Below are 12,723 nucleotides of genomic sequence, written 5' to 3'. Positions count from 1 at the left end.
TAAGTCTGTTCACGACCCTTTAAATGGTGGAGCTATAATCAATTTGGTTGTTGTGGAGGTTTTCTCACCTCTAAGTCACTAAGTACTCCTGCAATCCTCTCAAGTAGTCATTGGCGTCCCCTTATATCCATTTAGACGCTCATCTGTACAAAGTAACTAATAAATCTAAATTGCACCGCAATAAATAGCTGTAATTAAAGGAGGATTAAAATAGAAAGGAGTTTATTTTAAACTGTCTCTACATTTGTTTTTAAAATGTTGACTGAGCCATAGACATCCCTGACCACTTTTGTGGTTAAAATGCGCATGCATTGCACATTCATGGAATCAGTCATTTTTCATATGCCTCTTTCATGCGTCCAACATAGTGACCTGCTGGTTTGTGCTCTGTCTTAGGGGAAATCCAGATTCATGACTCAGTATCTCTCACTCACTGGTATCACTACAGATGTAACGTTAACAAAAGATGGCTTGCTTTGTATATACCGTAGGGTTCAGTGTACCTGGAGAGAGACACTACTCTTACAGGCCACATACAAAGAGCTTCTCCTCCTTGGCTCTCACAGCCCTTCACACAAAGGTAAGTCAGTATTATTAGCCCCTCAGTATAGGTGAGGAGACAGGCACAGAAATTAACTTGCCCAAGGCAACACACTAAGGCTACATTTACCCTTTGAGCAGGGAACTACACACCCAGCTCCATGAGACATACTCACGCTAGCTCTTCTCAAGCTAGCATGCTAAAAATAGTGATGTACCCTCAGTAGCACGGGCAGGGGCTAGCGACCCTGAGTAGTGACCCAGGGGTCTGGGCGGGTTTGTATGCAGAGTGGCTAGCCCATGCTGCTACGCTAGCAGAGTTGGACCTCAAACAGGATCCTCTGACTTCCAATCGTCTGCCTTAATCACTAGACTATGCTGCCTCTGTACAACACTACTCATTCTAGAGTGCAATAGGGTTGCAGAATCTGTTTGCAATCTATTTGTTCTCTACATCTTAAAAGCTATCACACACACAATCCCACTGTTTAAGTATCCGTGGATAAGCATAATCAAAAACTTAGTATGCACAGGCAGAGAAGAGCATAACTCTGAAGAGAATGCCAGTACCTGGGCTCAGGGCCGGTTCTAACTTTTTTGCCGCCCCAAGCAACCCCCCCCCAAAAGCACCCCCATAACAACCCCCCGAGCGCTGCGCAGCGCCATCCCACCGCACTGTAACAATCCCCCCCCCCCAAGCGCCGCCCTGCTGTAACAACCCCCCTTCCCCCGAGTGCCACCCTGCCCTGCCAAAACACAACACCCCCCAGCTCTGCCCCGCCGAAACAAACAACCCCTGAGGACTGCCCGGCTGAAACAAACAAAAAAAACCTTGAGCGCTGCCCCGCTGAACCAAAAAAAACCCCCCCAGAGTGCCGCCCCACCACCCGAAGATTGGCCGCCCCTTACAAGGTGCCACCCCAAGCACGTGCTTGGTCGGCTGGTACCTGGAGCTGGCCCTGCCTGGGCTGCTGGAAATTCACTTGAGTCTGTAATAGCAGTGAAAAAGCAGACAGTTTTCACTAAACTACAATAATAGCAACACAAGACAAGCACTGGCATGTTACTGTACAGGCTTCTACACACAGAGTGTCTGATTCTCCTCCCTTGCCAGCCTAAATCAAACATGCTTCTAGGGAAGTTAACAGAGCCACACTGGTGTTCGCATGAGGAGAGTTCTGCCCAAGGAGGTTTTTGTATTTTCCACCTCACATGCTAATGGATTGAGTTTATCAATGAGACCGCATCATTTTTAGAGCATTTACATGTTGAAATGTTTAACCCGCCAGCTGTCAAATGAGAAGTTAGCAGTGAGGCTGACCAGCCTCTCCCCGAACCTGCCACTTGTGTCAAAAAGCACATATAGTGCTGTCTAAGCATCCTGCAGGAGTTTCCTGGCAGAGTGAATCCATCCAGGGGTGTGACGTGTGTCAATTTTGGCATGTGCTGTAAACCACCATTGGCTTGATGCTCCTACAGATTACACATCCCACTTCTAAACCACTGTTTCCCCTGTTTAGTGTACCTGACTGATGTCTCCATCTCTGATGTAGAGACACGTATCATTACAAAAAGAACGGGAATACTTGTGACACCTTAGAGACTAACAGATACAGACAGACATCATCTTCCTTTCCAAATGCAAGCAGATGGACATCATACCACAAATTTGTTAGTCTCTAAGGTGCCACAAGTACTCCTGTCCTTTTTGAGGATACAGACTAACACGGCTGCTACCCTGAAACCCGTATTATTACAGCCGTTCTCAGAGCACAAGAAAGGCATGTGCAAAAGGAGTTGCTGAGCCGAGGAGAGACGCTGTTACAAATGCCTGCGTATCTGAGAGCCGACTCAGTAGTTCGGTCTTTAGAGCTCTCCTTTTTTTAAAGCATAGCCACGTTAGTAGATCTATTGCCTGTTTGCACATAGGTGAGAGATGTAATGGATCACAAATGTATCTGCTTCATTGTAAACATGTATACTGCACCCCTCTTCTCTGCACAACGCATGCAGGTAGCAGGGAGGGATTTAAGACAGCCGTGGCCACAATGTCTTGCAAAAGATGCAGCTGTTCAGCATCACGTTTTCATATTTCTGCGATGGCAGGAAGTAGGCAACCTTTAACCTTTGCTCCTTTCCAGGCACACTTGCACTCAGAGATCCAGCTATGGATCATGGCTTTTTTATCTACCTGAAAGCATTGTGGGTAACGTTGCTTACTAAGTACCTCTCCCTTCACAGTTTTGTTATCGCTAGAAGATTTCAGCTCTTCTTTTTCAGTGCCACCTGCTGTTCTGAACACAGCACATTGTCTTCGTAGGGGGCAGCTCAAACCCTTGTTTCCTTGCTGTTTCTCTCTGGGTGGGTGTGGCCATATCCGTTTACCATCAATAAATATGGTGCAGTTTTCTTTCTGAGTTTGATCATTTTCAGAAACCGCCATTATCTTATTGCTTTTCAGACACTTCTGCTCTGGGCAGTTATTTTCTCTCTCTGTTGGTCTTGGAGAGGGAAGCCTTGGAAAACGGAATACCCCAGCTAGATCTTGTTTTTCTGTTGTTTTTTCTTGAGGGGTGGATGGATGAATTTCATCCCCCCTACGCTGTGAGTCATCAGTGCTAGAGCTTTCACCATAAACAGAACCCCTGTAGTGTCGTGTCTTCTCCGCTTGTGCGTACAATTGTTCTAGTGGATCAGCCCTGGTACAGGGGTATAGCTTTGCATTGTCAAGTACTAAACTAACTTTTTCTAAAGACATCATGTCTGAGAAGATGTTGGTCAGTTTGCACTTTGGAATGACTTGCTGTGCCACTGCCAGCTTTGGGAACCAGGACACTCTTTGGAGTGTTTCTAATACCTTCTTGTCTTGAAACACACCGTTGTTTTCAGGAAGCACTGGGAAGGTGGGTCTTGCTAAATGACAGATAGATTGAAGGTAGTCGTCACTGGAACAAGAATCTGAGTCCATAGAGAAGCTCCCAAAGCCTTTTACATTGCTGGTTACATCTTCTAAAACTTCCTCCTGGGTTTCACAGATGGTTGGGAGAGGCTTTGATATAGTCAGTCGTATGCGGGGTGCCATGGCTGCAAAGAATATATACGATGTTATTAGTATATGAAAATGATCAGCTATGTTACAGGAACTCTGGCATTTCTGTAAATTTCATATGACCTCTCTCCCTCTCTCTCCCCCACCCCTGTTGTAGTCAAGAAGTAAGCAGTAGTGTACCTGGGAACTTTAGAGCAGTACTGTTACTAAATCTTTATTTCAAGAAAACAAAATATACCACATGATTGATTACTCAGACCTGGTCAAGGAAAAACAATTCAATAAAGAAGCTTACGCAGCTGAAATCCCTGGCAGTAACTTTGTTCCTTTCTAAAACCATGCAAGGGAAAAACACCTAAACAATCCACAGATTTGCACAATATCATTCTAGTACAGTGAGTTTTGGAGGAGCAAGATTATCAGCAGAGGCCTAATGGGGGCTCCTGCCTGCTGTCCTTACTCATTCGCTCCCCTGTTGTGTGTAGTGCAGTATAACTGGGTGGCTCGTCTGAGAAAAGTGTGGGATTGGGCCCTAGTTAATAGGGGAAATATCTGATATTCAATGGACATTATGTTTGAGCTTTTCTATAAGGCTCAGAAATAAGGTACATGATGGTGCAAAAATGTCCTCACATTCATCTGTTCTGGTGGTTGTATAAATAAATGTATTTCTGCTCTGCTTATGCAGATGCAAGGGGAATAAAATGTAAGCCCATCACAATATGAGTATTACATGCAGTTCTTGATGTTCGGGGCTCCTGCACTGCTCCCACTCACGTCACTGGGAATTGTTTATCAACTAGCATAAAATCTTAAGGATTGTTTCAGTTCTCAGAGTGCTGTTTCCAGTTTGTTTACTGGTTTAAAGTATTTTCTGGCAGAAATGATCATAATATGCCGTTTATCCAGTGCTTGACTGTCTTCTAAATTGTTTGCAGTGTTATATCCTGGGGAAAACACAGTTACGAGAGAGACAAGGTGGGTGAGATAATGTCTTTTATTGGACCAACTTCTGTTGGTGGAAGGTACAAGTTTTCAAGCTTCATAGAGCTCTTCTTCGGATCTGGGGAAGTAACCAGAGTGTCTTAGCTAAATACAAGTTGGAACAGCTTGTTCAGCCTAAGGGGCTCTCACATGCTGTAGGAGCCCACTTAAAATGAAGTGGGTAGTTAAAGGTTAGCAGGCAGTGAGATGTATTACAAATTGTTGTAATGAGCCATAAAATCAGTGTCTCTGAGTCCATGGTTTTCAGTGTCTAGTAGAGTTATGAATTTAAGTTTCCCAAGCTCCCTTCATCAGTCTTGTATGAGAATACTCAGTCAGAATGGAACAAACTCCACTGGATGCTTATGTGCATAATTCGGTATTTATATGAATATATCATTTTCTTGATTGCCGGAAATAAATCTGGGCTTTGTTGAACCTCTACAGCAAGTTGACAACGTATAAAATGCAAACAATCTGTTCATACTCAGCACCCAGTGTAGAAATTGCTGTGTACTCTCCCTTCTGCTCTGCTCTGTTCCTGGTTTTTATCTTAGAGCAGGTCTACACTAGTAGTGCTACATAGGCACGGCTGTAGCGCATCTGGTGAAGACGCTCTATGCTGATGGGAGAGTGTCTCCCGCTGACATAGCGCAGGTGTGGACAGCGCTTAGGTCGCTGTAACTTGCGTTGCTCAGGGAGTGTCTTCACACCCCTGAGCGATGCAGGTTAGATCGACTTAAGCAGTAGTGTAGACCTGCCCTTAGATACAACCAGAAAAGTAAACCAAGCCCAGAAATTGTTGAATTTAAAATAAGTCCCATCTGTTTAAAGCAGGTGTTAGGTTTGCTTTTTACTTCCCTTCTTTTCCATCTACTCTTCCTCTTTTTAAAGCCTCTAGGCAAGAAAATTGGGTCCTGATTTTTGCTCCCGTCGGTGTGTTGCCATCAGTGTCCGTGATAGCAGGATCAGGGCCCAGATGTCTAAAAGTGGGTGTTTTCAAGTTAAATATCCCAATGTGTACTTGGGCACCTAGAGGAATGGCCCTCTAGGTTCAAAGGGGCTGGGTACCTGCAACTCCCATTAACTTCCTTTCTTGTTCACATGGCCCCTTCTCCCAGAGCAAACAACAATCCAATTATGTATTTCCAATGAAACCTTCAAATGGTAGTGGGTTGATTTCAGACTTGCGGTACATCTAACAGCAGTTGAGAGGTGCACTTCCCAGCTCAGGTAGACAGATGCACTAGCTCTGCTCCAGCTACCCCCTAAAAATAGCAGGGTGGGGTGGCACGGGCAGCGGCGTGGGCTAGCCACCCATGTACCTACCCAGGGAATCGTGCGGGATACTCAGGGCTGGCCCAAGCCAATGCAGCCACTATACTGTTTTTAGGGGCTTCCCCTCCCCTGCACACTCTCACAGATCTGTCTGACCTGGCTGAACTCAGACAGAATCCAGCTGAGATCACATCAGCACCGGGGTGCTAGAAAGCCACGCAGAGGCCATGTGACAGGGCTAGGCCCTGTGACCCACCTAGTCCCCTGGCTAGGTGCAGGGTGGGAATAGCAATACCTACTGAACCTACAGATATGTGGGCTCCCCTGTGTTTGAGATCCCTGAAGGTTCACAAGCTCTAATGGCTGTGATCCCATTTAAGCAGCACTCCAGACAAAGGATCTATTTCAATTCCAGCTTTTGAGGCACCCTCCTTTTTCCTTACCTGGATATTTTTTCTCTCTTTTATAGCTGGCTGTATTTCTAATCTTCAGTTTTCAGCACCTTTCTCTCCTTGTTTCCAAGACGGAAGATTATGCTGTCTAAAACTGGACTGTGCATCAGGCTAACAGCTTCCAGTCAGCTGATTGTGCTGTTCTTTTGTTGTTGTTGCTAAATATAGACTGCTGGATCCCTTGCATTTCCTGAGAATCCTAATTTGATAAATGCCTTGTATTACTGGAAAGGCAGAATGGAATCAGCAAGGCAGGACAATGGTATTGGCAGCAAAACAGCTTCGGCAACAAATCCTCTTTGCTTTGGGAATGTGGTGGTGATCAGTTATAATTTTCAGAGAGTAAAAGGTAAATGTATTGTTACGTACGTGTCCTGGAGCCACAGGAAGAGAGCAGCTGTTTGTGCGTTGCACGAAGTCTGTGTGAAAATACTAGCAATATATTCGTCTTGATTCTCAGTTGCTAGCTTCAGGTAGGGGTGATGGAGGAAGACAAGGGAGCTGGTTACAGTTCCTTGATCCTGGAGCCGTCTGAAGTTTTAGAAGAGCCTGTTGGCTGCACTAATTTATGCCAGCTAGCGAAGGATCCCAAGGGACAGTCTGCCAAATGGGGATAGCCAGAGCACAGCATGCCCCGGTCTGCTCCTCTCTACGCTGCCCACGACGAGCTTGCTGTGCTAGAGGTGGCAGGAAGAGAGGTGCTTAGGGTTGTTCTGTTGCCTCTATCCCCACTGAGAAGGAGATCCAGATGGCTTCTGTGTCTCTCGCACTACAGCGGCACAAAGTGAACAGCACAGTTTGGACTATTGGATAGAGCACTGGACTGGGAGTTGGCAAATCTAGTTCTCTTCCTGGATCTGCCACTGACCTGCTGTGTGACCATGAGCAAATCGCTTCCCCTCTCTTTGCCCTCCTACCTGTTTCTTCGTCTGGTTAGATTGTAAGTCTTTGGATGGGGAGGGGAGGGGAGGGGGAGAGGATGTGTGTGTGTGTGTGTGTGTACACAATCGCTAGCATGATGGGGTCCTGATCAGGGTTGTGGACTTAGTAGTTGTTTGTATTGTAGAATAGTGCCTAAAGAGGGATGTGGCACATCTGGTCCATTCTGTGTATACAGGAAGGATATATATATATATGATGTTTTCATTATATATGCTATGACATGAAGCTCTCATGCCATGTGCCAACCATCATCTTGACTACTTTGTAGGTTTCATGCTTTGCCCTACGCTGCCTCTGTTTGTAGATCTCTTTAGTTTGCAAGTTCTTTGGAACAGGGACAGTCTTCCTATCTTTATTTACAATACCTTGCCTATTTGGGGCACCACTACTGTCCTACAAATAAACCAGAAAGAAAGGATGCGGAAAGGCTCCAGATTACGGGGAATGACCATTTTATTACTAGCTCGTCAGCATCACTTTAGCTATAGATATATTGGCCAGTGTGTTTTGCTGCACCAAAAATGAATCTTCAATGCTGCTGCTTAGTAATACCAGGGCCGGCTCCAGGGGTTTTGCCGCCCCAAGCAGCCAAAAAACAAAACAAAACTGCGACCTGTGGCACTTCCGCCGCGACTCTACCGCTGCCGCTTCTTCGGCGGCAATTCGGCGGTCGGTCCTTCCCGCCGAGAGGGACTGAGGGACCCACCGCCGAAGAGCCAGATGTGCCGCCCCCTTCCATGTGCCGCCCCAAGCACCAGCTCTCTTGAGCATTACTATAGCATTCCTTAATCCACACACCTCCCTGTTAGACAAAGGTGGGTCAGCACCGTTATCCCGTCTTCTGCAGGGATGCAAGAACTCGGTCAGTTGTTTAAAAGTTACCTTCATTGTAAGCCCTTAATGTGAGCTTCTAAAGTCCGCTTCATTTCCATGTGATCCAGGGGTGAACGTAAGGTGGTACGGGTAAAAAGTAACCGCCAGTACTGGCCCCTACCGCTGACTTTAAAGTGCTGCTGTGGCTGACGCTTTAATGTTGCTGTCCCTTTTGTGCCCCCCCCCCAATCGGTTGCCCTGCCGGGTCCATACTGCCAGGGCAACTGATGGCACGCGGGGGGGGGAAGAGTGCAAAAGGGGCAGCGACAACCCAGCAGGGCCGCAGATGGGGAGCGTAAAAGGGGCAGTGCTGTAACAGCACTGCTGTGGCAAAGGACCCTGCTGCTGACGGGGGGTAGGGGGGGCAAACTAAGTAGCTGCCCTGGGGCCGTGATTTAAAAGGGCCCAGGACTCCAGCCCCGGGCTCTTTAAGTCGCCGCTGGAACCCCAGGTGGTGCAGGCCAAGCAGTGCAGATGGGCGGGCTGGTTGGCTGGGGGACGCTGACCCCAGCCCTGCCCCTTCTGCCTGAGGCCCTGCCTCTTCTGAGGGGGAGGGGGTTCCCAGAGCTGGCCCCATACCGGTAAGAGCTCAATTTTACTTTCACCCCTGATGTGATCACTCATGGAGTAAGAGACTATGCACCGTGAATAAGGGTGGCAAAATGGATGTTAATGAGGTGGCCGCCATTTTGGCCAATACAATGGGCAGGAGACCACCAGGCCTAAAAGCACAAACTGCTGCAGCTTGAGCTAAAGAGCCCAAACTTTGTCTGGGGCTGTATCAGACTCCGATTTTTTGTGGATCAGCACTGCAGGGGGGAGGGGGAGGACCTGTAAAACACACTTACTGGGAGTTTTACTAACACAGCACCTCCCCATTGCTATTAACTACTTAATATGATGCTCAGCCTTAGAATCAAAGTCTAGAGGAAACAACCATGCTGTCACTCATGGCCAACTCCTGAGTCTGTGAGGTGCTGGTCGCCCTCAACTCCTACTGACGTATGTCCTAGATAGAAGTACGTATGTTGGTGGGGAAATGAACCTCAGCACTTTAGAGGCAACACTTGGTAGGATCAGGCCTCACTGTATAGTTTCCAAAACCATCTTGAATCATAAAGTGTCTTCCCTCGACTTTGTGTCATTGAGAGGGAAAATGTGAGGACAAAAAATTAAAATGCAATTCAGAAATACCCAATACACTGCGGCTAAGAAAAAATCCAGAGTGGAAATGCCAGAATTTGTGAGAGCAACACCATGCTGATAGACTTAACATAGTCAAGTTCATCATTATTAAGTTGATGGACAAGGAGATATTTATCCAATGTCTCCAATAGGAGAATCCTCCAACTCCCGTCTCAATTGCTGTATCTTGATGTACAGCAAAGAGGAGCTGTTGTGCACATTTAATGGGGCTACGTGATAATATTCCCCCTGTAACTGAACCCTTACCCACCCGACTGGCTAAGCAGCAAACCTCATTCTGCTCTTGTTTACACTGGAATAAATCTGGAGTAGCTCCACAGATGTCAGTGGAGTTGGTCCAGATTTACCCCAGATGGAGCTCAGAGTAGAACTCAGGAGTTTGTTCTTCAGAACTTTTTTACATTGCAATTCAGGGAGGACGGAATTCCAACCAGATGGCCCTAAACCCATCTAATCTATCACTATGGCTCTAAATGATCTTTTAAAAACAGGCAACATCTGCCATCGAGATGCACTAGATTTGTGAATCAAAGGCTCTTTCTGTATCCTTGTAGTCAGTCCCCTGACATGTAAATGAATGAAATAGCACTGATTGAATTTGCCCTTCAGCCCGAGCCATTGCAATTATCTCAATATAATTATGTAGAACTGGGAGAGGAGGGGGATGGGAAAAGACTACCTGTCTTAATTGAGGACCTCTTGTCTACCACTCAATCTACGATACAGTTTTAAACTGGGTTGCCATGAGATTTCTTTGGTTTAAGAGGGTTTCAAACGCTGACTTCCCCATACCACTAACCATAGTCCGGATTAATTTGAGCTTCCCTGTACACGTGAAATGGTGAGCCATAAGTCATACGGGCCCCAATTCAGGAAAGCACTTAAGCACGTCAGTAAGACTTTCCTGACTAAGGATGGATTTAGGCATGTTCTTAAGTGCTTTCCTGAATTAGGATCGTGCAGCGTTAAACCACATCAGTCTGGCTTTTCTAGCTGACTCCTGCTGTTTCCACCTTATGTCAACACACTACACGTCTATGAAGACTGGGTCTGATTTTGATCCTATTTTTTTACATACAATTTATTAAATAAAGCAACGGTGTTTTGTGGGGAAAATACAGCATGTGAAAGCTAAGCCTTGAATGTGCTTTGTCTAGCTCCTCAATAGCAAGAGAGAATGTATTCCTTACGTCAGTATTTCTCAACCTTATCAGATTGGCAACCTTCAATCAAAAATGTTCACAACTCCCTTACCTTTTTTATTCTGAGAGCTTGACAGAGAACATTTGACCTTGAAGGATAAGGGAGTGTGAAGAATGAGATTGTCTTTACTTTAGGCCTTTTCTACGTGGGTGAAATTGACTGTCCTAGCTATTCCAGTATAATTTAGCTATTTTGAAATAACTCCCCTGTGTGGACACTCTCTGATCTGGAATACAAATGCTTTTATTCCAGAATAATTACTTTGCTTTGTGAGCAGAGTAATTATTCTAGAGGAAGGTATTCCAGAATAGCTCCCTCTAGGGATAACTACTCTGATCAATTTCCCTGGAGTAGACAAGCCTTTGGATTGTTATAGAACTTTCCGTATCTTGTGATCACCCTGATTATCTCTTTGTGACCCTCCTGGGGGTTGCAACCCACTGGTTGAGGAAACACTGCCTTAGTTTATTACAAATGCACTGAATACTATGGGACAATGTGTTGTCTTCAAAGGGCAAGAATAGGTATAGAGAGCTACCAGCAACTACTGGGGGCTTAAATTTCCCCTCCTTGCCTTGCAAGGATAGTAATTACTGTAGAATGGAAAACTCCGATTACATTTACATAAGCAGATGGGTTACAAATACCTGGGATAGCCTCAATGGAGAAAATGACTAGTCTGAATGGGAGTGGGGAATAACAACACATGCTTGTGCATGTTGTTCCTTTTTATAGAGTACTCCTGAGATGCATTTGTTTGTGCAGACATCACTCTGTTCTGCTGTAGCCTTGGCCCGATCCAGCAAACCGGTAACCAGGGGAATCTCTATGTGACTCTCTTGTGAGTAGGGACTGACTTGTGTGAATAAGGTTGCAGGTCAAGTCTTGGTGTGACCTGAGTGTTGCACAATATTTGGGAGCCACTACAATAAAGTTCACCTTTGCCACTCTGACCTACAGTAAAAATATAGTTTTCAGATCAAATGTTTTGGTCAGGTATCAAAGCACAATGCTTTGTTTATTCCAGCTCTCTGAGGACCGTGTAGTAAAATTACATTGGCTTGAATCTAAGAATATTGGAATAGTTCTTTAAATCCTTTTAAACTACTCTGTTCTTCGCAATCGTTTTCCTACTTTTATTTAATTAAATGTTTTAAGTGTAAATGGTTTCTTTTGCAAATACCAACTATATATATATATATACACACACACTCACACACAAACATTTAATATTGCCCTCAGCTTGTGCAGAGCAACACTTTATTTTTCTTTACCTTACCTTCACCGCAGCCCTTCTCTTGCGTTTCTTCAAAAGGATTGTCCAAAACGTGACCACGCTGAGGCTCTTAAAGGCTCTCTGTCTCTTCTGGAAGTGACTGATGTTTCTCTCGTGCCCTTTTGAAGAAAGCTTTGGCGTGGACACCTCCCCTCCCCAGTAATTCTGTATTTATACCCTCCAGAGTGAATGCAATAAATCAGCATTCCTGTGTGCATGAAAACCATAACGGACTGGGATTAACAATAAAGGAAAACAGTAAAGGGAGCATTGCTCATGCCACTGAGTGTGTAACTAGCTATTGGTCATCCAGAGCTTAGTCGGAGCTTTTCGGGCTAAACTTTCAAAGTGATCATTGATTTTTATTTTTGGGGGGGAGGATCTCCATTTTTTTTAGAAGCCCAATTTAAACCACTACAGGGGCCTGATTTGCAGATACGTGGAGACCAGATAGCTCTAGTTATAATAAATGGGATCTGCAGATACTCCGCACCTTTTTTAAAAGAAGCCTTCAGTGTCTTGTGTTAGGCACCCAAAAGAAGTCGTCACTTCTATGTACACTGACCATATTTCATCCAAAATGACAGTCTTAGAGCTGCCTCTGATTGTCATAAAAATACAGTTGAGTTGGATGATTTCTTACCCTCTCTCTTCTCTCCCTGGCTTCCTCCCCCCCGCATTAGTTTTACCACTGGTGAGAATTTTTTGGTTTGCTTGAATGTAGTAGGTAGTAAATCACACAACAGACCAAACACCAAATTCAGGCAGCTGCTGTGTGATTATTATTATAGGGTTACCATATTTAACAAATAAAAAAAGAGGACCCTCCACGGGGCCCTGGCCCCACCCATTTCCCACCCCAGCCCCGCCCCAACTCTGCCCCTTCCCCACCCCAACCCCGCCCTAACTCCGCCCCCTCC

General features: G+C 45.5%; 1 protein-coding gene and 1 long non-coding RNA gene across 3 annotated transcripts in view; one reads left to right on the top strand and one right to left on the bottom strand.

The window, feature by feature from the left end:
• Nucleotides 1-2,211: 2,211 nt before the first annotated feature.
• On the bottom strand, nt 2,212-7,059 carry LOC117881357. 2 transcript variants are annotated; one of them, XM_034778504.1, is made up of 2 exons: nt 6,673-7,059; nt 2,212-3,624 (listed from the first exon to the last, which is right to left on the bottom strand). In XM_034778504.1, the coding sequence occupies exon 2, from the start codon at nt 3,620-3,622 to the stop codon at nt 2,627-2,629; it is 996 nt and encodes a 331-aa protein (XP_034634395.1). In that variant the 5' UTR covers nt 3,623-3,624; nt 6,673-7,059; the 3' UTR covers nt 2,212-2,626. The 2 variants fall into 2 exon arrangements, with proteins under 2 accessions (XP_034634395.1, XP_034634394.1); XM_034778503.1 differs by lacking the exon at nt 6,673-7,059 and adding an exon at nt 6,295-6,665.
• LOC117881358 overlaps nt 6,490-12,723 on the top strand; it is a 34,152-nt gene continuing 27,918 nt past the window's right edge. The window contains exon 1 of the long non-coding RNA XR_004646773.1: nt 6,490-6,652. This is a non-coding gene — a long non-coding RNA (uncharacterized LOC117881358). The remainder of the gene's footprint in view (nt 6,653-12,723) is intronic.

The sequence above is a fragment of the Trachemys scripta genome, chromosome 8 (assembly GCF_013100865.1).
Source record: "Trachemys scripta elegans isolate TJP31775 chromosome 8, CAS_Tse_1.0, whole genome shotgun sequence".
NCBI lineage: Eukaryota > Metazoa > Chordata > Testudines > Emydidae > Trachemys > Trachemys scripta.
This window is presented reverse-complemented; position numbering and strand designations above follow the sequence as displayed.

Excerpts from the sequence above, each read along its gene's own strand:
- LOC117881357 (XM_034778504.1), bottom strand. The coding sequence starts at position 3,622 with ATGGCACCCCGCATACGACTGACTATATCAAAGCCTCTCCCAACCATC.